This window comes from Mustela nivalis (genome assembly GCF_964662115.1).
Source record: "Mustela nivalis genome assembly, chromosome: 2".
Lineage (NCBI taxonomy): Eukaryota > Metazoa > Chordata > Mammalia > Carnivora > Mustelidae > Mustela > Mustela nivalis.
Window position 1 is genome coordinate 4,456,745 of NC_139021.1, and position 21,675 is coordinate 4,478,419.

The following is a 21,675-nucleotide window of genomic DNA, read 5'->3' on the forward strand; positions in this document are numbered from 1 at the left end:
GGATCCACAGTGAAAAAGACATGCGTGAGGATTCCCAGTACTGTTCAGAACGTTTCAACAGAACGGGCGTGATACTGTAATGAAAAATCATAGCTGTCCTCTGAGCACCGGGCACCGGGCTGAGCCAGCCACCAGACGTGCAGGGGTGAACCACGGCGTGCTCACTGCCGGAGCCGACCCTTCTGCTCCAGGAAGGAGCCCCCACATGGGGCCTGGGCAGGAGGGCTCAGAGTCAAGGTGTTCCAGAATGATCTTTGTGTGTGTGTGTGTGTGTGTGTGTGTGTGTGTGTAATGCCCACCTCGACAAGCGTGGGCGAAATGAGTAAGCGCTGAGCGGAGAATCTGGGCACACACATTATTATATCAGATTCCTCATAGTAACAGGCCATTTGTACAACGAGAACCAACTAGTGCCAAGGAAGGAGGGAGGGATCTAATTTTGCTTAAACTGATGGCAAGTGTCTGTGTTCTCTTTCCCTCAGGGATCCCGAGGCTTACCTGGATTTCCCGGCCCCCAGGGACCCGCCGGCCAGGATGTGAGTACAGAACAGCAGTCTCTGCTCAGCTGAGGTTCTTCTAGAATCTTCTAGAAGCCCACCTCCCCCACCTCCTAGCCGCCCTTGACCAGGAAACCCCCCGAGGAGCAGTCCTCCTCCACTCATCCCTGCCCCCTTCCATTTTTAGATTTTACTCTTGTCTTGCCCGGGAGCTACGATTTTGTTCAGTCTAGTTTCCCTCCTCATGCTTTTGTGTTTCGCTTCCAGACCTCGTTAGCTCCCAGGCATCCCCGACTACGCCTCCCACTTGGCTTGGTGGATTTCCTTACATCCTTAGCGGGTCGTTCCTGCTCAGAGCCGGTGATGTGGACTTGCTGTCCACAGACTTGTTCCTGACCCTTCCCTGCAAGGGCTTTCCCCCTTCATGGGAATCTCAGACTGACCTGATGCTCCCTGAGGATTGCGTCCGTTCCCACATGGGGACAGTGGCAGTCATCTCTTACCTCCTGCCAGGCTTCTGCGTCTGCTTAGAGAGAGCTGAGCTCCACGAAGATAGCACCATGTGGCTGAGGCATCTCGAGGTCCCTGATGCCTGGCTGCGCGCCAGGTTCACGGGTGTCGCGCACTGTATATTCTGCCCCAGTGGAGGGATGGCCGCGATGACCTTCTATGAGGCACAGCTTTCTGATGACAAGTAGCAGTAGTTCTTCTTAGACACACATATCTCCATCTGAAGCTTCAGCTCACTAGAGGCAGGGATGACACAGCACCCTCCCCTTCCCTTCCTTGGTTCTCCTGCGGAGGAGAAAGTTACCCTCTGGAGCCCATCCGCCTTTTCTCATTCCCCCGCCCCACTCTCAGTGCCACAGTCTTTTTTTTTTTTTTTTTTTTTTTAATTTATTTGACAGACAGATCAGAAGCAGGCAGAGCAGCAGGCAGAGAGAGAGGGAAGCAGGCTCCCCGCCGAGCAGAGAGCCCGATGCGGGACTCGATCCCAGGACCCTGAGATCATGACCTGAGCCGAAGGCAGAGGCTTAACCCACGGAGCCCCCCAGGCGCCCCTCAGTGCGACATTTTCATAAGCCCCCCTCCTTCCAGAGCTTGTCCTTCCCCCTGTGTTTGGAGAAGGATGGAGAAATTAAAGATAGGGGTGTGTGTGTACGCGCACAGGTGTGCACTCTGTGAGCTGCCTCATTTTCAGTTTTGCAGGTGGGGTCAGAATTTCGGCTTATTCTAAATATTTGCCACAGTAGAATATTTTCCGGGAAGACTTGAGTGCAGCTGCTTTCCAGCTGAGACCGGAAAGCAGGCTTTTTTATTGGTACCAGTCTTCACGTTTGGGTGAATTTTTTCCCCACCCAGTTACGCGTGGCAGACACAGAAGTTGGGGGTCGGCGTGGGCAGAGTGGCCGGTGATGATGTGCTTATTAGCACAGTTAACCTCTCCTGTTTCTCTTCTCTTAGGGCGTACCAGGAAATCCAGGAGAAAGAGGGCCTCCTGGCAAGCCAGTATGTCAACTCACGGTTCCGGATGAATAGTAACTCTCAGTCAGGGCTCCCGTGAGAATAAAGCACAATCAGATGGTCCGAGAGGCTGGAAGAGGGACTTGTTACAGAGCCGCGGGCGGGGCTGACCTGGGATGCTGGGGGGCCCCAAGATAAGCCACAGTGGGAGGCCAGCAGGACCATAACCTGTTTCCAGTGCCAAGTGAGAGGGTGGGGTAGGGCTCCAGGAGGGGCTGGGGTCGTGGGTGTGGTATGTGGCTGGGGTTGTGGCCATTGCCCGAGAGCTGGGCCGGAGGCACGGAGCAGGGTCTCCCCAACTCCAGTTTCCTGATGGGGTCTCTCCTCGCCCACCTCAGCCAGGGCGTGCAGGCAGTGAGCCCCACGGCACGCTCCTAGGGTGAGACCTCCCCGACATGGAACAGGACAGGGAAGAGTAGGGAGCAGGGCTGCGGGTGAGCAAACGGACCCCAGCGTGCACCCCAGACTCCTAACTAGCCCGTTTCCTGCCCCAGTCCGGGGATGTCCAGGGATGTCTGCCCTGCCCAGTCACCCCCTTCCCACAGTGGCGGAAACTTTCTCCTCTCCTGGGGGAACTGTGGAAACTGGGGGTGCCAGGGAGGGGCTGGTGCTGAGCACTCACTCCTTGGTGGTCTAGCCTGAGGCTCCTCTGGGCTCCCGCAGGAACATGTTGAGCCCCCCTGATTGACTTCCTGTTGCCAGAGACTGCCCAAGTCTTGACGAAGTGACCAGGCCACAGTGGGAGGGACGGGGCTCTAGGAAAAGAACGGTGAGGATGCGCCGTCTGGCCGGGCAGCAGCGCTGACCTGGGAGAAGCCAGTCCGCACTGAAGGACGTTTGTCTGGGAGGGAAGAGCTGGTGGCGTCAGGGCTGGGCACTCTGAGGCCTCAGCAGGACTGACCGTAAGTCAGGCTCTGAGGCCAAGATGCTCACCTGGCAGAAGCTTCACCTCCGCACCTGATGGTCAGAGTCTCCCCTGCAGGCCTGGCCCGCTGCCCGACCCACACATGTCCGAGGCAGAGACCCCCGGGCGTCGACAGGGGTCGCACCCTCCTCTGGTTGCTGGGCCCAGCAGAGACCTGGGTGGGGACCCTGGTCTGTTTGGAAGGGTCCTGGAGGACCTACCCGTGGGACGAGTGGAAGGTCAGATGACAGGTTAGGGACCGCTCACTGACCTCCTCCTCCCCGGGAAGCCAGCTCTGCAGCAACAGACAGAGAGGCCCGTGGAAGCCGTATCCTTAGCCCCGTGCAGGACCCTGGTGCAGTAGGGGAGAGCGAGGTTCAGACCAGAGGCTAAGCGGGGCTTCAAATGACCTCGGCCAGGCCTAGATCTTGACAGCTCTCTGCAAAGAGAAATCAGCACAGTCCACTGACAATGTGGACAATGGTGAGTGTCCCACAGTGGGTTACCTGCAGAATCTGGAAGGAGAGAGGGAGGAGGAAGGAAGAGGAGGAAGGGCAGGAGGAGACGAGATAGGTGTGTTTCTGATCACCATTAAATTCATGGAACGCTGCCCACAAATGGTTCCAAGTACAGCCCGGTGGGTCTCAGGGTGTCTCTGCTCATGCGGGTCAGAGGAGGCATTTTTCAGGGGCCCCAAAACACCTGCAGGCTGAGTGATTCACTGAGAGGACTCCCCGGGAGGGAAGACCATCAGAGCTCAGAACTCAGGAACTCTGTTCCACGCATGGTAACAGCTGGTTCCAGAGGGAGGACACAGGTGGCAGTTGGCCCAGGAAGATGCACAGGCAGAGCCCCTGGGAGACCAGGCCCAGAGCTTCCACCCCTACCCCAGGGGACTTGTGGGGACAGTTCACTCCCCAGCCATTTCTGGGACGGCATGCCTGAGAGAGCAGGGTAGGTGCTGGCAGGGTGGTAGGGGGAACGTGACGTGTTGCAAGTGATGGACACTCATTCAAGCCTCGTCAGGCGGAGTGTCCGAGGGCTGAGGGGTGACCCGTCAGGAGCCGGCAGGGCCAGACCTCCTCTGCAGTGAGCGGGTTTGGACACCCCCAGCCAGCTGACTTCAGCCTGTCTCCCACAGTCCCCGATGCTTGGGATAGAGAGCAGGACCTGGAGGGTTTCCCCAGTGCTGCTCCCGCAGAATTCCCGTGCTGGGCATCCCTGTTGAGAATTGAGCCCCTGGAGTCTGGAGGCTGGGGAAAGGCAGACTCAGCTGACCCCAGAGGGGCTGCCGGGTCTGTGAACAGCACGGCACTGTCCCACCTTGAGTCAAGAGTCTATTGCCTCCCCCTGAGTCAGCCCCCGCCTTTCCAGCGAGGGTCCTGGGCAGCTGTCGGAGCGGTACCCGGGAGGGCGGGCGGGGCCCCGGGAGGGCACGGACTGGCTCATGCAGCCTCCGCGCTTGCCACCCTTTGTTCTTCCAGCCGCCATCCATCGTGCCTGAACTGATCGGCCCGTGTGAGCTGCTCCCCAGGGCCCAGCATGGCAGGTGGCTAAGCAGCCGGTGCCCCCCCATCCCCTGCAGGCACTGCTGGCCACAGACCCCTTCCGGGTATCCTGTGCCTTCTCATGCCACCTACCCTGTGAGGTTTAGGGAAGTGGGTCACAATGACACATTCACGAAACTCTTCCCCGAGGCCACATTAGACCTAGGCTGGACTTCCCCTCCGGGTTCTCTCTGCCTCCGTGAGTGCTCCCGGCCCTGTGGTCTAGTGGGGCTGCCCTGGGCTCCACAGGAGGCTCCCAGAACAGCACAGAGACATCCCAGCTAATACAGCGCCAGCAGCTTGAACGTGGCCCGGTTTGAGGAATACAGATCCTCCACGGTTATTAACTTCCCAGGGAAGAACATAAGGCTTCAGGATAAAACCTCCTTCTGCTTTTAAATTAAAGTTTCAATAAACAATATTGCAGAGGTTGGCCTTCCTCCAGGGGGTCTCGCTCAGAGCCGGTGGGGGGTCTGGGCTTCGGCTGGAGCAAGTGTACGAAGAGTGAGCTCCGCCTACGGGGCTGACACCCATAGGCAGCACCAGATCGAGTCTGCCAGCGCCAATCTTGGGGGTCCACTTGTGTCCTAGCTCAGAGGGTCAATGAGAGGCCCCGTGCACAGAAGCTGCAGGAAAATGCACACACGTGCAATCACTGTGGAGGTTTTCCTAACATGATGCTAAGGTTGCATGGCTTTGCTTAGCCGTAAGGTGTGGCAGAAGCCCTGGGGGGGTTTGGGAGCCAGGAAAATTGTGTTGGTTTCAGCATCCCCAAGATGCTAGATTCAATCCATAATTCATAAGCCGGAATGCAAACTTAATCAGAAGAAATCAGCCCCTGCACGTTCACTTGTGGCCACAGGCTTCCTATATTCTAGAAGAAAATCTAACACTTCCTCTGGAGAATGGATTCTCTGGCACTCTTTCCTTGCTGTGAAATTTAGAAGTTTGCAAAATACCCTGTCAATCTACTCCAGTTCTACCCGAGAATTTCCTCTTCCCTACAGCGTCTGCCTGGTTAATTATGCCTTTCCTTCCGGCTATATGTTCTTATAGCCCTGTGCGAACCCAGCCTGCATTCCACCTTGGGCTCCAGGCTGGCTGTAATCCCAACACAGCACCCTCCAACTCAACGGGTTTGAATGTGAATTTGGTGACCTGTGGACTTCTACATACCTTTAGAGGCTTTGTGATTACTCCTGATTTCTGAAGTTTCTTTCCCAGAGTTAGACACCTACAACCTGTATGATGGATGAGGTTTAGAATGCAATTCAACCTGGAAGAGCTGAAATAGTGGCTTCAAATTCATACTAGGTTGTGAATGACTGATGGCAACAGCTGTTACCCGTCTGGGGAATCCAGGATAGTTTTTCCCTTGGCCTTTCACAGTACCCGCAAGACCTATCAGGTTTTGATGGGGGGTGGGGAGTAAGGACCACCTGGTACAAGAGCCAACAGGAGGAGACAGGGGACCGGGAAGGCTAATATCAGTCACGGGTAGAACTGGCAGCCTGTATGGTTGCTGCCTTTGGAGTGACCTCTCGTGCATCCCTGGCTTGGGACATGGACAGATCTGTTTGCATCCACCCTACACTTTGAAGGCCTTATGCTGTCTGAGCAAGGATGGGGGAGGTACTGTGTACATGCCTGTGGGGACGTCTGTATTTACTTGTTTTTACTTTGGCAGGGTCCCTCCTCACTACTGTCGCCTGGGGACATAAATCTCTTGGTTAAGGTAAAAGCATGAAGTCCATGTGCATGCATCTGGAAATGGGGGGGGGGGCTGGCATTTCAATAAGTTATGGCGCGTTTGGTTTGAACAACCGTGTGTGAATATCCATGACGATATTAACAGCAGTATTCGTCCAGAGCTCTCCGTGCCCAGCGATGTGCTAAATCCTCTGTCTCATCCGGCAGCCACTGGCCACGTGTGTCAGTTTAGCTTTAGGTTAATTAAAATTAAATACAAGTCAATACAAAATTCACGTCCTTGGTCCCACTAGCCAGAGTCCAAGGACATGATGGCTAGATGTAGCTAGAGCTTATTTTAGTGGACAAGGCAGATACAGAGCATTTCTATCCTCCTAGAAAGTTCTCTGTGTAGGGCTGGGCTACATGATTGGTGTGCATCTCTTACCTGCCTTCCATCCGAGGTTGGTCCTCTTTGCGCTGTGGCTTCGCGGGTACGGACCGTGAGGCACTGGGGATCAGTGGCTTTCTGGGAATGCAGTCCAGTGTTCACTGACTTCAGAGACTGACCCTTAACCCCACACAAGGCTGTCATATGTTCTAAAAAACAGTCATAGGCAGAGTCAAACAGCTTGGGTATGCATCCTCCCGGTGAAAGGATCAGGGCACAGGACAGGGAAGTGAAGTTCCCAGCCGGGCCCTTTGGCCAGGAAGGAGAGCAGATCTGGGTGCAGACTTCGCTGGTCTGCAGGACCTGTTCACCTTGTCCATGGACACTGAAGGCCCTGAGAAGCTGGGTATCCCTCTGCCAAGATTGGGCGAGGACTGTGAGGTGCGTTGGTCCCCGCCCATGGGCGTCAGGCCTGAAATGAGGGAAGGCTGGAAAGGCTGTGAGCAAGACAGGCGGGTAAGGTCTGTGTCTCAGGAAGAACCATCTTGCCGCAGTGAGCAGGGAGGGACGCTTTTGCTGGCTCTGCATCAAGCCTCTGTCTTAATTTAGGGTGAAGCTTGGCATTTGTGTGATCAGCTCCTTCCTCATTTCCTGTGTTCCGAACAAGCACTTGGGTTATGTCAAAGTCACAGAGCTCATGCCTGGGAGGGAGGGAGTGAAACAAAAGAGAAAAGAAAACCTTTTCAGAGGAGCCCAAGACTTTTCATCTCTGTACACAATGAAATGCCTTGGTGAAAAGCTATATATTTTCGTTTTTTTTTTAAAGTAGTAATAGAAAGTCTTTGCTGATTTTAATTGACAAGAGAAGACTTTTTTTCATAGTCAAGGACATGACAAAAAAATCATTACCTATTGATTAAATTCCTTGTTCATTGGTCTCAGTCATTTCTCATAATTCCACTGCCCTAGAAAGAGCTGGGAAGCTCTCCTTCCCTGGCAAAGAATTCAACCTCGAGATGTCCTAGTCTTTCTGCCAATGGTAACGGGAGTGTGAAGACTCATGCTTCACGGCTACCACATTGAGGTAGACCTTTAGTCCCATCCGTGCTCCTTTCCTGCTGCAGGATGCAACTGTGTTCATCAGAGTAACTAGGAACCCCAGCGGGGACGGGGCACCTGCATTCAGGGTGGTGCCCAAGCCTTGCTGGTCCCATGGACCAGTGCTTTGCTTGGGTCAAGTGGGTTTTCCAGGTCAGCAGAGTCTACTGATAGGGGCTTCAAGATTTCTAGGCAGCCTCTGCCATTCTGATGTAGGGTAAAGCCTGCTGGTCTGGCCCAGGTGGCTGGTGGCATGTCCCTCCCTTGCTGAGAAGGCCTCTTTTTTTTAACAATATTTATCTCTGCTCCAAGGAATTTTACAGCATCACATACTTCATTCAGATAGTTGGAAAACTGCCTGGGTAGAAAGTTCATCTCCTGAGTCCCTGGTAAATGATCTTCCACTGTTGGCTCTGTGCCCAGCGAGGTCATCCTCAGGATGGCTCCATCACTTGGCTCCCTTGGATAAATATTATTTCATCTGATCTTCCCAGACAGCCCAGTAGGTGGGCACTGCGAGGTCTGCATTTCACAGGGAGGATGCTGAGCACAGCTGAGCAAGGCACGTGGTCAAGGTAACAGAGCTGGATCGTGGCAGAGCCAGGACCCGGACCCAGTTTGTCCAACCGCAGACCTTTGTGCTCCACCCCTCTGTCACCTGACTTCATCTAGCATGGGCCAGACCTGGCTGCCAGCTCCCTGATGAAGTGTGGGTGGGTGGTGATTTCCTTGCCTGTCGCTGAGAGGTGTGAGAGGTAGGCTGCGCGGCCCCTTGGAGGAAGACTGTAGTGAGGATTCAGGTATCCAGCAAGAGGTTTAATAAGATGACCCCACGGGTTATCTCTGCTCCTGGAAAGCACCAGCTGCTCTCTCTGCGTAGCAAAGACTGTGGCATCCCTCCCTTCGGTAAGCGCTGGGCGGTGTGCTCACTTGGTATGCTGCACCATGCTGAGTGCCAGCCGAGTGAGCTAGTTTTGATGAAAACATCTCAGGCAAAAGAAGGGGGACAGAGATCAGGGAGAATCAACATTCACAGATTCCGAGGAGTCCTGCAACATACCAGGGGCTCTGCCTGCGTGTTTCATTCGGATCTTGCAGCACCCCCTAAGGAAGGAAAAGGACCCTATGATAAGGAGATAGACTCAAAGGGACTGCGGGACTTGCCCGAGCAGCTCCTGTAAGTCAGGGAGTCAGCAGTCAGTATCCATGATTAAGGGCATCCGATCGGCAGGTAGAGCAAGGCAGCAGATTCAGGGAGGGAAACCTTACAGGAATCACACTGGCAGGTTAGCAGCTGAATTCACCCTGCGGTCCCCTGTGCCAGGCATGGCGGCCGGCATTTTTCATTCATTATCTCATTTCTTTCTCACCAGACCTTGAGGGTCTCCATTCACAGATTAGGGGGCTGTGGCTCAGAAGGATGAAACCATGATCCTGGGTGAGGGCAGGCGCTATGATGAGGTCTGGGTGCAAACAGAACCCTGTCTAATCTCAAGGCATGTGGGGGTAGTCCTGGGTCAGGAGAAACAGGGGCCCCAGGAGCATGGGGGCCAGAGTGAGCATGGGGAGGACTGTAGGTTGGGGGCTGGTCTCCTGTGCTCCTTGGACTCTGGGACTCGTCAGAGCCATAATCCAGCATCCACACTGAAGGTCTGGGCATTGCTACGGCTGGTCTTCAAGGAACGGTCTTTTTGATTTGATTTATTTATGTCTTTGAGATAGAGGGAGAGAGTGCACGAGCAGGGGTGGGTTAGGGGTACAGGGAGAGGAAGGAGCAGGCTCCCCCTTGAGCAGGGAGCCCGAGGTGGGGCTCGATCCAGGATCATGACCTGTGCCAAAGGCAGACGCTTAGCTGACTGAGCCACCCAGGGGCTGCATTCAAGGAACAGTCCTTCACAGAATCTGTGACTAAGACAGACCCAGGCTGAGTGTTAGCCCTCCAGGAATTGGGAAGAAATAGGCAGTGAGATTCTTTATTATGCTGATATAACCCCTTTATAGTGAGGATCCAGCCATAGAGGATAGTTTCAGGATCACCACTGTGTCCTTCGATACTAGGAAAAGGTCGTCGGGTGGGGTTCCTGCCGCCAGACTAGCCCCATTCCGCGCATCGTATACGCACTGTGGCAGGGTTCCATGGACGCACCTTTTTTAAGAACAAGAGAAGGTCTGGGAATAAGGGATTTCCTCCCAGCTCTGCTGCTCCTCCAAACAAACCCAGTGCCCCAACCACTGTCCTTTGGTCGACCTCTTTCACCCTCACTTTGTACACCCCAACATTTGGCACTCCCCAGCCTCCAAGAAATATTCACCCAGCTTCTCAAGCCATCCATTAAAAGAAGATGGTGCAGGACACTGAAAGGTCAGGGGCTCAGTGGGACATTTGGTTGGTCTGTTGGGTCAGGGAATTCATTCATGTATTGAACCCCTGCTCGGCGGGAAGCCCTTTGCTCTGATTGGATGAAGCAGCTCTAGCCCCATCTTCTGAGCGCTCACAACTTTGTGCTTGGTGAGGAAGGGGTGGAGCCATACACGGAGGACTTCAGCAGTGAGGCAAGTGCAGACGCTCCAGGGGTTGTGGCAGAAGGAATCTGTAGCAGCCCCCACTCTCATGAAGCAATCAGGAAGGCTTCTTGGTGTCAGAGACTTTTGGTGGTTGAGTAGGAGTGAAGCAGGTCAAAGGAAGGTGAGCCATTCAGATCCACTTTGGGATGGAAAAACCCTCTGTCCTCAGTTAGGGACCAAGGTGATGGCTAAGTGGCCCGCAGCATCACCTCCTGTAGGAAGGACGGCAGCTGCGGCCAGCCTGGGCGGATGCCTCCAGCAGAGCATTCCAGAAGCTGTGGGGAATGCATTTGTTCTGTGCAATTAACACCATCGAAGCGCACACTCTTCAAGCTATGTACTCCTCGTGGTCTCAGAGCAGAAAGGCACGGAGCCTAACAGTGCACACTTTGCAACTGGTTTCTCACTGAGAGACAGTCACTGAGGGCAGGCGCCGAGTGAGAATCCTAGCTAAGGGCACTGGGGCTGGTCTGAGATCTAAGTGCATCTAACCTTATCCCAGGGAGAGAGGAGGGAGGGCTGCAGAGAAGCAGCACCCCAGGGGGCTGGGATGAGACCCGTCCGATGGTGTGGCCAAGCCAGTGAGTTTTGCTGGGTCCACACTGAGCTCCAGACTGTAAGGTCTTAGCATGACACAGACAAATGAGGAAACATGTTTCCTGAGCTGAGAGAACCGTAAAATCACACCAGGGACAGCCCTCCCCTGCCTCAAAGGAGTAGAGCAAGTCTCACTTCCTGGCAATATTCCTGAAACACCTACTTCGGACAAAGAATAATGCCAGGCGTGTGTGGTCAGATCAGGTGTGTGTGTTACAGCCGGAACATCCCGAGGCGGTGTGCCTGTTCCTGCCTTTGTTCTGCTTTGTTCACCAACCACTTAGGCAAACCCAGGAGACAGAGAAGTCAGCTTCCAGCATTCCATCTCCAGCTGTAGGAATAGGACATGTTGTTTGTAACAGTCCTAAACGTTTGCCTTGAGTCTGTACTGTGAATGCTTTTATTTTATTTATTTTTAAGATTTTATTTGCTTATTTATTTTTATTGTACAGAGAAAGAGAGAGAAAGAGAGAGAGTGAGAGAGATCCCAAGCAGGCAGACAGCCAAGCAGAGAGAGAGAAGGGGAAGCAGGCTCCCCACCGAGCAGAGAGCCTGAGTCGGGGCTCGATCCCAGGACCCTGAGATCGTGACCTGAGCTGAAGGCAGAGGCTCAACCCAATGAGACACCCAGGTGCCCCCGTTAATGCTTTTAAATGCTCACAGATAGTGGTGCACTTTTGACCTCACTGTTGCGGGCAATGCTTCAAGCAGTCTGGGCTGGCTAGAAGTAGGGAGCCGTGAGGTAACGGCCCAGACATGTCAGCACTCAAATCTGAGTTCAGAGGAAGAGAGAGAAAAATGCCAAGTCTGATTCGAACACTCCAGATGAACGGCCCGGTGCACCTCTCTGATTCTACATCACCTTCCCTTTCTCTTTGCAAGGGACGGTTACTGATTCTGTCTCTTTCTCAGGACTTGTGCAGTGGCTGCCCGCCTGGCCCCCCGGGCCTCCCTGGTCTGCCTGGCTTTAAAGGGGACAAAGGTCTCCCAGGAAAGCCAGGGAGAGAAGGCACAGAAGGGAAAAAGGTAAGGAGAAAAGGGGACAGCTAGTCTTATCACCGCGATGAGATATGTCGTCTTCGAGATCCCCGTGCTGCCTCTTGGTAGAAATGGGAGGAGGCAGAGGCTTGGGGGACCTCTGGGGGACTGGACACCACATTAATCGTGAGCTGTGCCTGTGAACACACAATCACACTCGGCAGCACTGTAAGGACCTATTTTACTGTCCCTGCTCCCCTCCCCCGGGGACTTAAAAACAAGTCCCAGAAACCAGCTCCAGGTGTGAAGGCCAAGAAAAACAAGGCTGTACCCACCTCGAGCCTAGCCCGGACACAAGTACAGCCATCTTGGCAAAGCAAAAGCCGGCACCTAGCACTGTAAGAGTGGGTTAGCGTAAGAATGGCCATGGAGGACATGGGGAGTTAGGAGAAGGGAGTTGGGGGAAATTGGAAGGGGAGGTGAACCATGAGAGACTGTGGACTCTGAAAAACAACCTGAGGGTTTTGAAGGGGCGGGGGGTGGGAGGTCGGGGAACCAGGTGGTGGGTATTAGGGCACGGATTGCATGGAGCACTGGGTGTGGTGAAAAAATAATGAATACTGTTATGCTGAAAATAAAAAATAAATTAAAAAATAAAAATAAAAAAGAATGGCCATCCTGAAGGCCCAGAAGCCATTTTATTGAGCGTCCCTAACCAGCCCACATGCACGGGTAACTTAAGATAAGAAAAAGTAGCTAAGACCTAAGAAACAACTTAATCATATACCACCAGGGCGGTTAGGTGATGGCGCCACAGGAACCAGATGTTAAAGAAAAACAGTTAACTTGCAGAGATCACAATCCTGCAAGACAGGAGTCTCCCTTGGTTTGCAAATGTCCTGGTGATTTACAACAAAAAGGCTATCTCTTCAATGGCCCAATTTCCAGAGACAAAGGGCTCAGTTCCTCAAGGCCTGAGGTCACCCTCCCCACCAATAAAAGTGAGGGAGGCTGAGGCAGAAGGAAATGTAAATAAAGTTAAATTTCTTCTAAACCTACATCTCACTTAACCGCCAGGATGGCGCCAGGGTGACAAAAGGTTAAACAAAGTTAAACTGTCAAAGTGGGGTGCAAGCTATGTATGTAGGCATGGAGAAGTGCCCTGAAAATTCTACATAAACCCTTGGCTTTGAGCGCTCGAGGTCCTTGTTGAAACCCGCTGCGCCGGGCGGATACTTGGACCCCAGCGAGCTGGAAATAAACCTCACTGTGTGACTTGCATTATCGAGAGTGTTCTCTGTCTAATTGAGGGGTGGTGGACTCTGTACCCTAACAGCACCACATGCCCGCATCCTTTGCTCAGATGTGCTGGAGGGAGGAGGGGACAGGGACATTTCAATGAGGAATGAGCAATTAGGTGTGCGAGGGCTGTGGCTTGCTGAGGACTCTGGCTACGAGCTCAAGACACTCATTCTTGTTTTTCTTCTGCTCCTGCTCCAGGGAGACACTGGGCCCAGGGGCCTCCCAGGGCCTCCAGGAGTAGCCGGACCACAGGTCAGTGAGCCCTCATTCACCCCGTGTACCTCCATTCTGCTCATCTCACTGGTTGATCTACATCAGAGGAAGAGGGGTGTCCTGTGTGGAGGAAGGATGCTTTGAAAATCATGATACCCACATTCAGGGGCTAACCATGACCTTGAATGTCTCTGTGACCTTGTGAACGGTCACTTGCTGAGCCTCAGTTGTTCATCTACAAATGCCTTGGTGGCTGAACGATGAAGTGGGCTAGGAGTTGGGACTAGGTGGCAATCACGGGTTAAGGCGGGAGCTTTGGGGTCAGGCGGCTCTGGACTGGAATCCCAGCCCTGAGTGGCTTCCGAGCTGTGTGGCTTGCGGCAGAATCTTTGACCTCTCTGGGCCTCAATCTTACCACCCATGAAGGATAAGAATAAAAGTGAGAGTCACAGATTTGTTGGAAATGAACAATATAATATATGAAAGGAGCTAGTTGTCCAATAAACAACGTTCCTAGGAACGGGCTCTGCCAGGGTGGGCGAGCATTACTGCTGCTCACAGGAGAAACAAGGCTCCCATCTACCGTGAGCGGGGGCAGCTCTGTGCTTTCACCAGGCCGGGAAGACCTGCCTGGGAAGAAGGAGCTGTGATCACAGCCTCAGGACAGGAGGGGTGGCTCTGGCTGCCGAGACAGGTGTCTGGGCTGTGGTGGTTGGGCTCCTGGTCGTGATGGTAGGTACTGCTAAGCAGAACGGACTGTGTGAATGCGGACGGAGAGGCAGGAGGGGAGGAGAGCTGACCCCCCACCCTCCCTTCCCTTCCTCCACATTAGCACCCCAGGTGCTGTCCCTGATGGCCTTGGGGCCTCTGTGCTGCCTCTAGCTAGGAAGGCTGCCCTGCCCCAACATTCAGGGGCAGGTGTGTCACTGTGTCCCTCCCTGTGGCCTTAACAACTGCATGGGAGATGCCCCCACCAGGCCTGGCACAGGGCAGGCCCTCGGACAACCTTAGCCTCCACTGCTCTGTCAGCCCGTGAGGTCCCAGCCAGCGGCAGGGCCAGGACTGGGGTGAGGATCCGGACATAACATGTAAGGGGAGTCCAACACCTCAGTAACCAAGATAAATAAGACTTTAATGTTGTATTTTAAGAAGTTTAAATTAGTGCAGTTGAGCCCCAAGGAACAAAACGTCACAATTTTAAATAAAGATGGGACCTAGCCCTGTACTTGAACCGCTCACCTTCCTTAGTCCCCCCAATCCCAGCACCATCAGAGCCCCATTTACTTATACTTTTATACTTTTATATTTTGTTCCTCTTGGATCATTTAGCATTAATTTTTGTTTTTTAAATATGGCATTGAACTATTATATATTTTGGATACTGATGTTTCCAGAATCCTTTACGTGTTTACGTGCAGGTAAGTACTCACTTGACTTACCCTAGGGTCAGCCCTGGAAAATTGGGTTGGAGCTCTTACTAGTGTATTAGGAAGCAAAGAGGAATTCTGTGGTGTAACAGCAGAGCACTCACTGGAGCCGCTGGGTATCAGGATGGGAAACATCCGGACTTTCCAGCCTGCCTGGCGGGCTGAGACATCTAGTGTTATGGCCCATAGACTCTGTGAAGTCTTATAGGGTGTTGACATACCCAGGGCTCCTATTTCAGAAACTGTAGATGTCAGGTCTCAATGCAGATGGAACAAGAGATTTTTCCCATCAGTGCTGAGTTAAGAGACACCCGTAAAGCTTAGCATTGCCTCTGCTATTTACCGTGCTTTATCCTCCCTTTCTGGGGTCATCAGCTGGGGTAAGCGGATTCTGTAGGCAGCCAGTTTCAGTGGATCCTTAAGCAACCTTTGCTGTCAATTTGTGGGGGCTGGGCTTTGCCTCTGCTGAGGAATGGCTTTTATTCAGAGAAACAAAAGCAAATCAATTAAACAGATAAGGAGTTCCCTCCACTAAGTAGGGATTGTTTTCTTTATCAACCCAATCCCACTTGAAGTGCTGGTGTCTTGAGACAATGGCTCTGCCTTTGTTCCTTTATAATTTGCTTCCAGGGAGGGTTTGTTCTTTTGCATATTCAGAGAGAGCCAAAGAAAGCTTCCATCCAGAAAACAGCAGGGAAATTAGTGCAGTAGCTGATAGACAGGGTTCTAGCTGTCTTCATTTGGGAGTCCACGGGTGACCTTGAGAAGTTGGCAGGACTTGGGGTCCACCTTACATCATGAGCCCCTAGGCAGTTACAGTGGGCTGTTTACCCAGTGTTCTAAGGGCCAAGGGCCAGGTTACGGGCTTTCCAGTATCATCTGTTGTAGTGGTCAGCATGATTCTAGGAGCTACGGGTATTATTCCACTTTACAGATAAGGAGGCTAAGGCTTGGCAAAGTTAAAAGCCAATACTGCCAAACTCTGGGGTGGTACACCAGAGGGGACCCCTGCTGGCCCAACTGTAGTATGTTGTAGTATGCTGTAGTATGCCACCCCAGTGAGTATGCTGTCAAAACTCCTAGTAACGGGAGAACCCGCAGCAGCACCACGGACAGCTCCCAGGAGGGTGGCGTCTTCCCAGGACCACCACCTCCTCTTGGGGATTGAGTCCCTGAGGAGTTAGAAGTCTGAGCCCTCACAGGCGGGCCTCCCAATCCAAGCCCCTTACTATGTTCTTTATTCATCCCACACCACTTGCCAGAAAACAGACGGGAGGACTGTTTCATTTTCTGTTGAGCCTCGCTTATCAAACAAGATCTCAGCTAGACCTGCGGACTTGAAGATGAATTTGTGCACTGAAAATGCTACCAGTGGCCGAGCACTTAGGATTATTGTTCTCTCGCTTTCCTAGCTAGAGGTCCCGGGTGCTCACTGGTGCCCTGCCTCTCCAAGGGCCTTTGTTGTCTTGTTTGGTCGCGACTGTGATCCTGCATCGGGGAGGTCAGCTTTCCCAAAATGGATCCTGCAGATTTGCAGCTGCTCTGACTGGTGGCTAGGTCTGGGGAGGTTAATGCCACGATCGATTACAGCTTCACTGTGGAGCTCTCAAACTGCCTGAAACACTGACTTTCAGGGAGAGGGTGTGGAGGTAGTGGCTGCTCTGATGATTATGATCCATGCGGAGGAGGAAGGAGGAACGAGATGATAATCAGAGTGAAGACCCTGGGAGCATGCTTTTCTGCAGAGTCCATTGTAAAACCCTCTCCCAGTAGAAAATGGTGATTATTCTCTCCTCCACGAAGAGCATTTGGGTTTCTTCTCCTTCATGTGCCCACCAGTCAGGCAATGGGAACTGTAAGGACTGTAGTCACTAGATGACCAGAAGCCCCCACTTGGAGTTTCTGGACAATTCTGGAGGTGATGGATAAGACCTCCTTTGCTACTCTTAGAACTCCAGAAGAGGCTCTAGAATCCGTTCCTGCCCAGAAGGTACCCCAGTGCCATATGGTTTATGTTCTCTTCAAGAGTATAGGTCTCTTTCACCCAGAGCTGCCTCAATCCTGAAAGATTTTCACCAAGCACCCCTTTCAAAGTTCCCTTATTAGTCAGGAGGTGTAGAGGTAGGTCAGGTATGGGCCATGCCTTCCAGGGCCTGATGTTGTGTTGGAGAAGAAAGACCTGCAAGCTGGTGATTTGTACAAAAGTCAGACTGGGGCTAGGGGTGATTACAATGGGAGGGCACAGGCTGGGTTTGGAGGTCAGTGAGTGTTTCCCCATCTGGCTCTGCCACTTAGTAGCCGAATGCATTTCACTTACTAATTATAGCACTTGGGCTATTTATTTGACTTCTCTGAACCTTGGGTCCCTCACCTGTAAAAGAAGAGCCATATGGTGTCTACCTCACAAAGGATGTGAGGATTGAACAAGGAAACATTTTCAGAGCACCAGGCATGGAACCAGCTGGGTACATCTACCTGCAAATGTTCCTCGTAATTGTTTCTCTGAATGAAGAGCATTTGTATCAAATGGTCGGGAGAAGAGTCAATGGCTTTAAGGAAAATCATGCCATGGGGCAAGGGGTCCCCTGTGACAGTCACGGGGAAGTGGCAGGATTTTAGTTGCGTTGGAAGGTGAGGCGAGGATTTGTCAACCACCCTTGGGAAATGGCTTTCCAGGTAGTGAAACAGCACACAAAACTTCGGGGATAGGACTTAACTCTGCCAGCAGCAGAGACTTGTTAACTGGGGTTTAGGCCCTGCCCTCCACGGTTTGTACATTTCTGGTGGATTCACAGAAACCAGCATCCTTCGAGCAGCCCCCCGTATGAACACAGCCTCTAAGTAATTGTTACATTGTACGCTTTGTACATGATGGTATTGAGAAAACACAATTAAACACTGAAGAAAATCTTCTCCTGACCCAGGAGAACCTCTCCAGGAAGGTGGAGGAGCAGGAAGACAGCCCCTGTTACTGAGTCAGAGTGTGACATGCATCATAGGCCGTCCGCTGGGAGACTGCAGGCTGAGATCTTACTGTCCTCTGTAGCCAGGCAGCTACACCTGCTGCAAACAAGTCCTTGAGATAAACAGGAACTGGTCCTCCAGTCAGAGGACTTGACAGCACCATTGTCAGGCGTGCTCATCCCAAGTGGACCTGGGCGTTAGGTGATCACCTGTGTTAGTTCATTAGCTTTATAAAAAGGAAAATGAACTCACATCTTTATGACAGGAAATAGTTCTGCAATTTGGAGCAAAGAGCCTGCTTTTCCCTTAGGCTCCCTTTCTCCCCAGAGACAGGAGATGGGGGTCCCTCTCTTCCTCGGATGATTGATTACATTTCAAAAGGATGGATGCCAGGTCCTTGAGAGAGACTTTTCTGAGTCCTGGGTCTGGCAGGACTTAGTTAGCTTTTAGAAAGATTTACATACATTTTGAAGAAGCACAGAACCAACAGTGACAAGTTTTCTAAAGTAAATACTGTAAAAAAAAAGTTTTGGGGAGAGAATCTCTTCCCTTCTTTTCATGGGAAAGAGATTTAAGCCCTGACAAGCATTCTGAATGAATATCATCTAGGAGACCAGAGCTAGTAAAGTGATGAACTAGTACTCTCCCCCAAATATAAACTCCAGGCGGGCAAGGATGTTGTTGTTTGGTTGCCCGGAGCAGCTCATTAGACTTCTAGGCTATAAAGGCTATGCTCTTGACATTATGAAACCAGTGGGACAAGGCATCATGACTAGGAAAACAGCTAGAAATGTAACTTGGGCAGGAAGAGGCAGTTTGAATACGTATATATCTGGATTAGAGTCCAAATCTTGCTTTTTTATTAGCTGTGTGACCTGGGGTAAGTGACTTCACCTCTCTGGTCTTCAGATTTTTTTAACTCTACTCTCTGGTCAGAACCTCCACCTCATAGAGGAGTCTTACGGGCTAAATTAAATAACACAGTCATGTTAAATATTTTTTGTGTCAGGTCAGTATATAAACAAAAGAATACACGGATTGGGATCTCATGTGGAAAGTCCCGGCAATGTGCCCAGAGGAGCAGAGGCTTGGTAAATGTCAGCCCTCACTTTGGGAAGGAAGTGAGTCAGGGTTGGGGGTGGCTGTGTTTGCTTTGATCCTTCGCTGACACAGAGAAGGAGACAGGACAACTGTGGAGATCCTTGAGCTCCTGACATTTTCACTGCTGGGAGTTGAAGGTGGAAGCCACCCTAAGCCCAGACTGAGGACTGGGATTTGAAAAGAAGCCATTTACTTTTAAGGCAATTGTCCTAAATGTCAGAGAAGCAGTATGCTGCTACACTATGTCACTTCTTTTCATTGAGATTATAATACAGCCTGCAGACAGTGTGCTGGCTTTATAGATTGAAACGCAGTAGAACTAATTACATGTAAAAATGTTGGAACAAATTCTCTTCCCCTCTGAACCTTTTTCTCTCCTCTGCACACTGGTCTTTGGCATTTTACAGACATTAGTTCGCCTGAGGCCCCCATCAGAGCTCATGGAGTGGTCAGGGAAGGTTACAGGTGGTCACAGTGCCCAGTTAACTGCTGACGTGGCACAGCAGTGTGGATGGGGAGAGGGCTGGACCCCATGTTTCAGGGCCTGAATTGTGGGGCTCTGCCCCTGGATTGACTCTCCTAGATTGAACTGCCCCTGGTGTCCTTCATTTACGGGATGAAAAAACCCAGAGCAAAGAGGGGACATGATCTGCTCAAGGATGCAGAAACAAGAGGTGACAGGCCTGGAGCAAGAGCCAAAATTGACTTACTGTGAAAGACTTATTTGACTGCATAATGCATTCTTTTAAAGGAACTGACATGTTTTGTGTTTAATAATGTTTTGCTGAAATACATTTGTTGCCTCAGTAAATGCAGAGCCAAAATAGGTGACAGTTTAGAGAGATTGGAACCTTTGAATGTTACTTTCAAGGTTAGTCTGTGAAAAATATTTTTGATAGGTTTCCTATCATGAGTGTCTTAACCACAATAACAACAGCAGTGATGATGGTGATGTGACAGTGATCATGGTGATCATGTTGACAGAGGTGATGGTGGTGATGGTGGTGATGGTGATGGTGATGATGATGGCGATCATGGTGATAGAGGTGATGGTGATGATGGTGATGATGATAGAGATGATGGCAATGATGGTGATGATGATGGTGATCACGGTGAGAGAGTTGATGGTGATGATGGTGATGATAGAGATGATGGAGATGATGGTGATGATGGTGATGATGATGGCAATGATGGTGATGATGATGGCGATCACAGTGATAGAGTTGTTGGTGATGATGATGGTGATGATGCTGGAGACCATGGTGGTGATGACGGTGATGGTGCTGATCATGGCGATCATGGTGAGAGAGATGATGGTGAGGATGATGATGAAGGTGATAATGGTGATGATAGTGATAGTGACAGATGATGGTAATGACTAATATGATGAGAAGAGTGATAGCTAACAATGAACTCAGTACTGGCTTATGCACTTTGTAGATTTTCGGTTATTTTAATGCTCGCAACAATCTCATGACAAAGGTTCTGTTTTTATTATTCTCATTTTAAAAGAAGGAGTTAGAAGTGAAGCAGGTTGCCCAATGACAGGGTTAGCGATGACAAAGCCAGAGTTCAAATACAAAATAATTTACAAAAAGTAATTATAAGTAATGTTTATTGAGTTCTTGCTATGTTCTGTGCTTCGTGTTGTGTCTGATTTTATTTCTTCCAACACTTCACAGGGTAAGCAATCATTATTTTCTCTACTTTATAGATAAACAAGAAATCTTACAACTCACGGTTTAAGTGACCCACTCAAGGTCACACAGCTAGAAAGGGAGGGAATAAGCACACATACATACAGATGGAGTGAGTCTTCTTCCTCAGCCTTCTGGGCAGTGCTGTCCCGTCCACTGTCTTAGCTTCTCCTTCTTCCCACTTCACACCAGACACTGTGATGATTTGGCTCCTTTCTCTCCCACACCCAAATATCCCCGTTTCCTCCTGACTGCGCCTCCTCTCTTCGTCCTGGGCCTTTCAGCCCACCCTTGACTGCAGTGAGGAATCCCTTCTGAAACGGAGAGCAGTCAAACTTCCTAGTGCCTGCAGCTCAATCCAGGTTCAAGGAGAAAACATGCAGGGCTCTCAGTGAGGGAGGCATTGTCTGCCTCCCCAGTTCCATATTCCACTGACCCCCATCAGCACCCCATGACCCAGTTAAGCCATTCCATCAGCAGTTCTTCAACCAGACTCCCTTGTTTCTCTCTGTGGATGCCATGCCTGGCCTGTGGCTCAGACTGGATGAGAGTTTGATGAAAGAAGAGTAAATGGATGAAGAAATGAGTCCAGAGCTAGATGAATGCATACAGACTTTTTTTCTTTTGCAATGTAGTTCTACCAACATTTCTAATAAGTTTCTTTCTTTTTTTCTCCCAAGGGAAGTAAAGGGGAGCGTGGTGCCGATGGTGAAACTGGACAGAAAGGTGACCAGGTAAGAACTTACTTTGTAAAGAACCTGAAGAGACATCACTGTTTCTCCCAGATGAATTTCATTCTGCCATTTCTGACCTCACCTCTTGGATCTCCTTTGTTTGAAGTAGGGATTTTTTTAAACCACATTTTCATGGTTTCCATCTTGATTCCTGTGGTTCATTGTCACCTTCCCCTTCCCCAGTTATCTGAGCAGCCTGCCTTTTCTGATTTCCTTTTGTTTTGTTTTGTTGGAATCTTACCCTTAGAGGTCTAGTTCTCTGAAATGGTTATCATCCATTACACAATGTCCCCTTCTTTCCTCCCACCCTCCCATCACTCTTCAAGTACCTGTCACATAACTCGTGGTACTAGCGGAAATGTTACACAGATGTCCCTTCTGCGCTCGGTGCCCAGCCAGCCTTGTTGGACCACTTCTCCAAATGCATTGCAAGGTAGCTTCCATGAC

At 51.2% G+C, this 21,675-nt stretch overlaps 1 protein-coding gene across 1 annotated transcript in view; it reads left to right on the forward strand.

Moving 5' to 3' along the window:
* Positions 1–21,675, forward strand: part of COL22A1 (collagen type XXII alpha 1 chain) — a 236,072-nt gene that overhangs the window by 171,783 nt on the left and 42,614 nt on the right. Inside the window, exons 42-47 of the mRNA XM_082720691.1 lie at positions 483–536; positions 1,962–2,006; positions 6,160–6,207; positions 11,725–11,838; positions 13,291–13,344; positions 21,175–21,228. Coding sequence (XP_082576817.1) covers positions 483–536; positions 1,962–2,006; positions 6,160–6,207; positions 11,725–11,838; positions 13,291–13,344; positions 21,175–21,228 — 369 coding nt within the window. The remainder of the gene's footprint in view (positions 1–482; positions 537–1,961; positions 2,007–6,159; positions 6,208–11,724; positions 11,839–13,290; positions 13,345–21,174; positions 21,229–21,675) is intronic.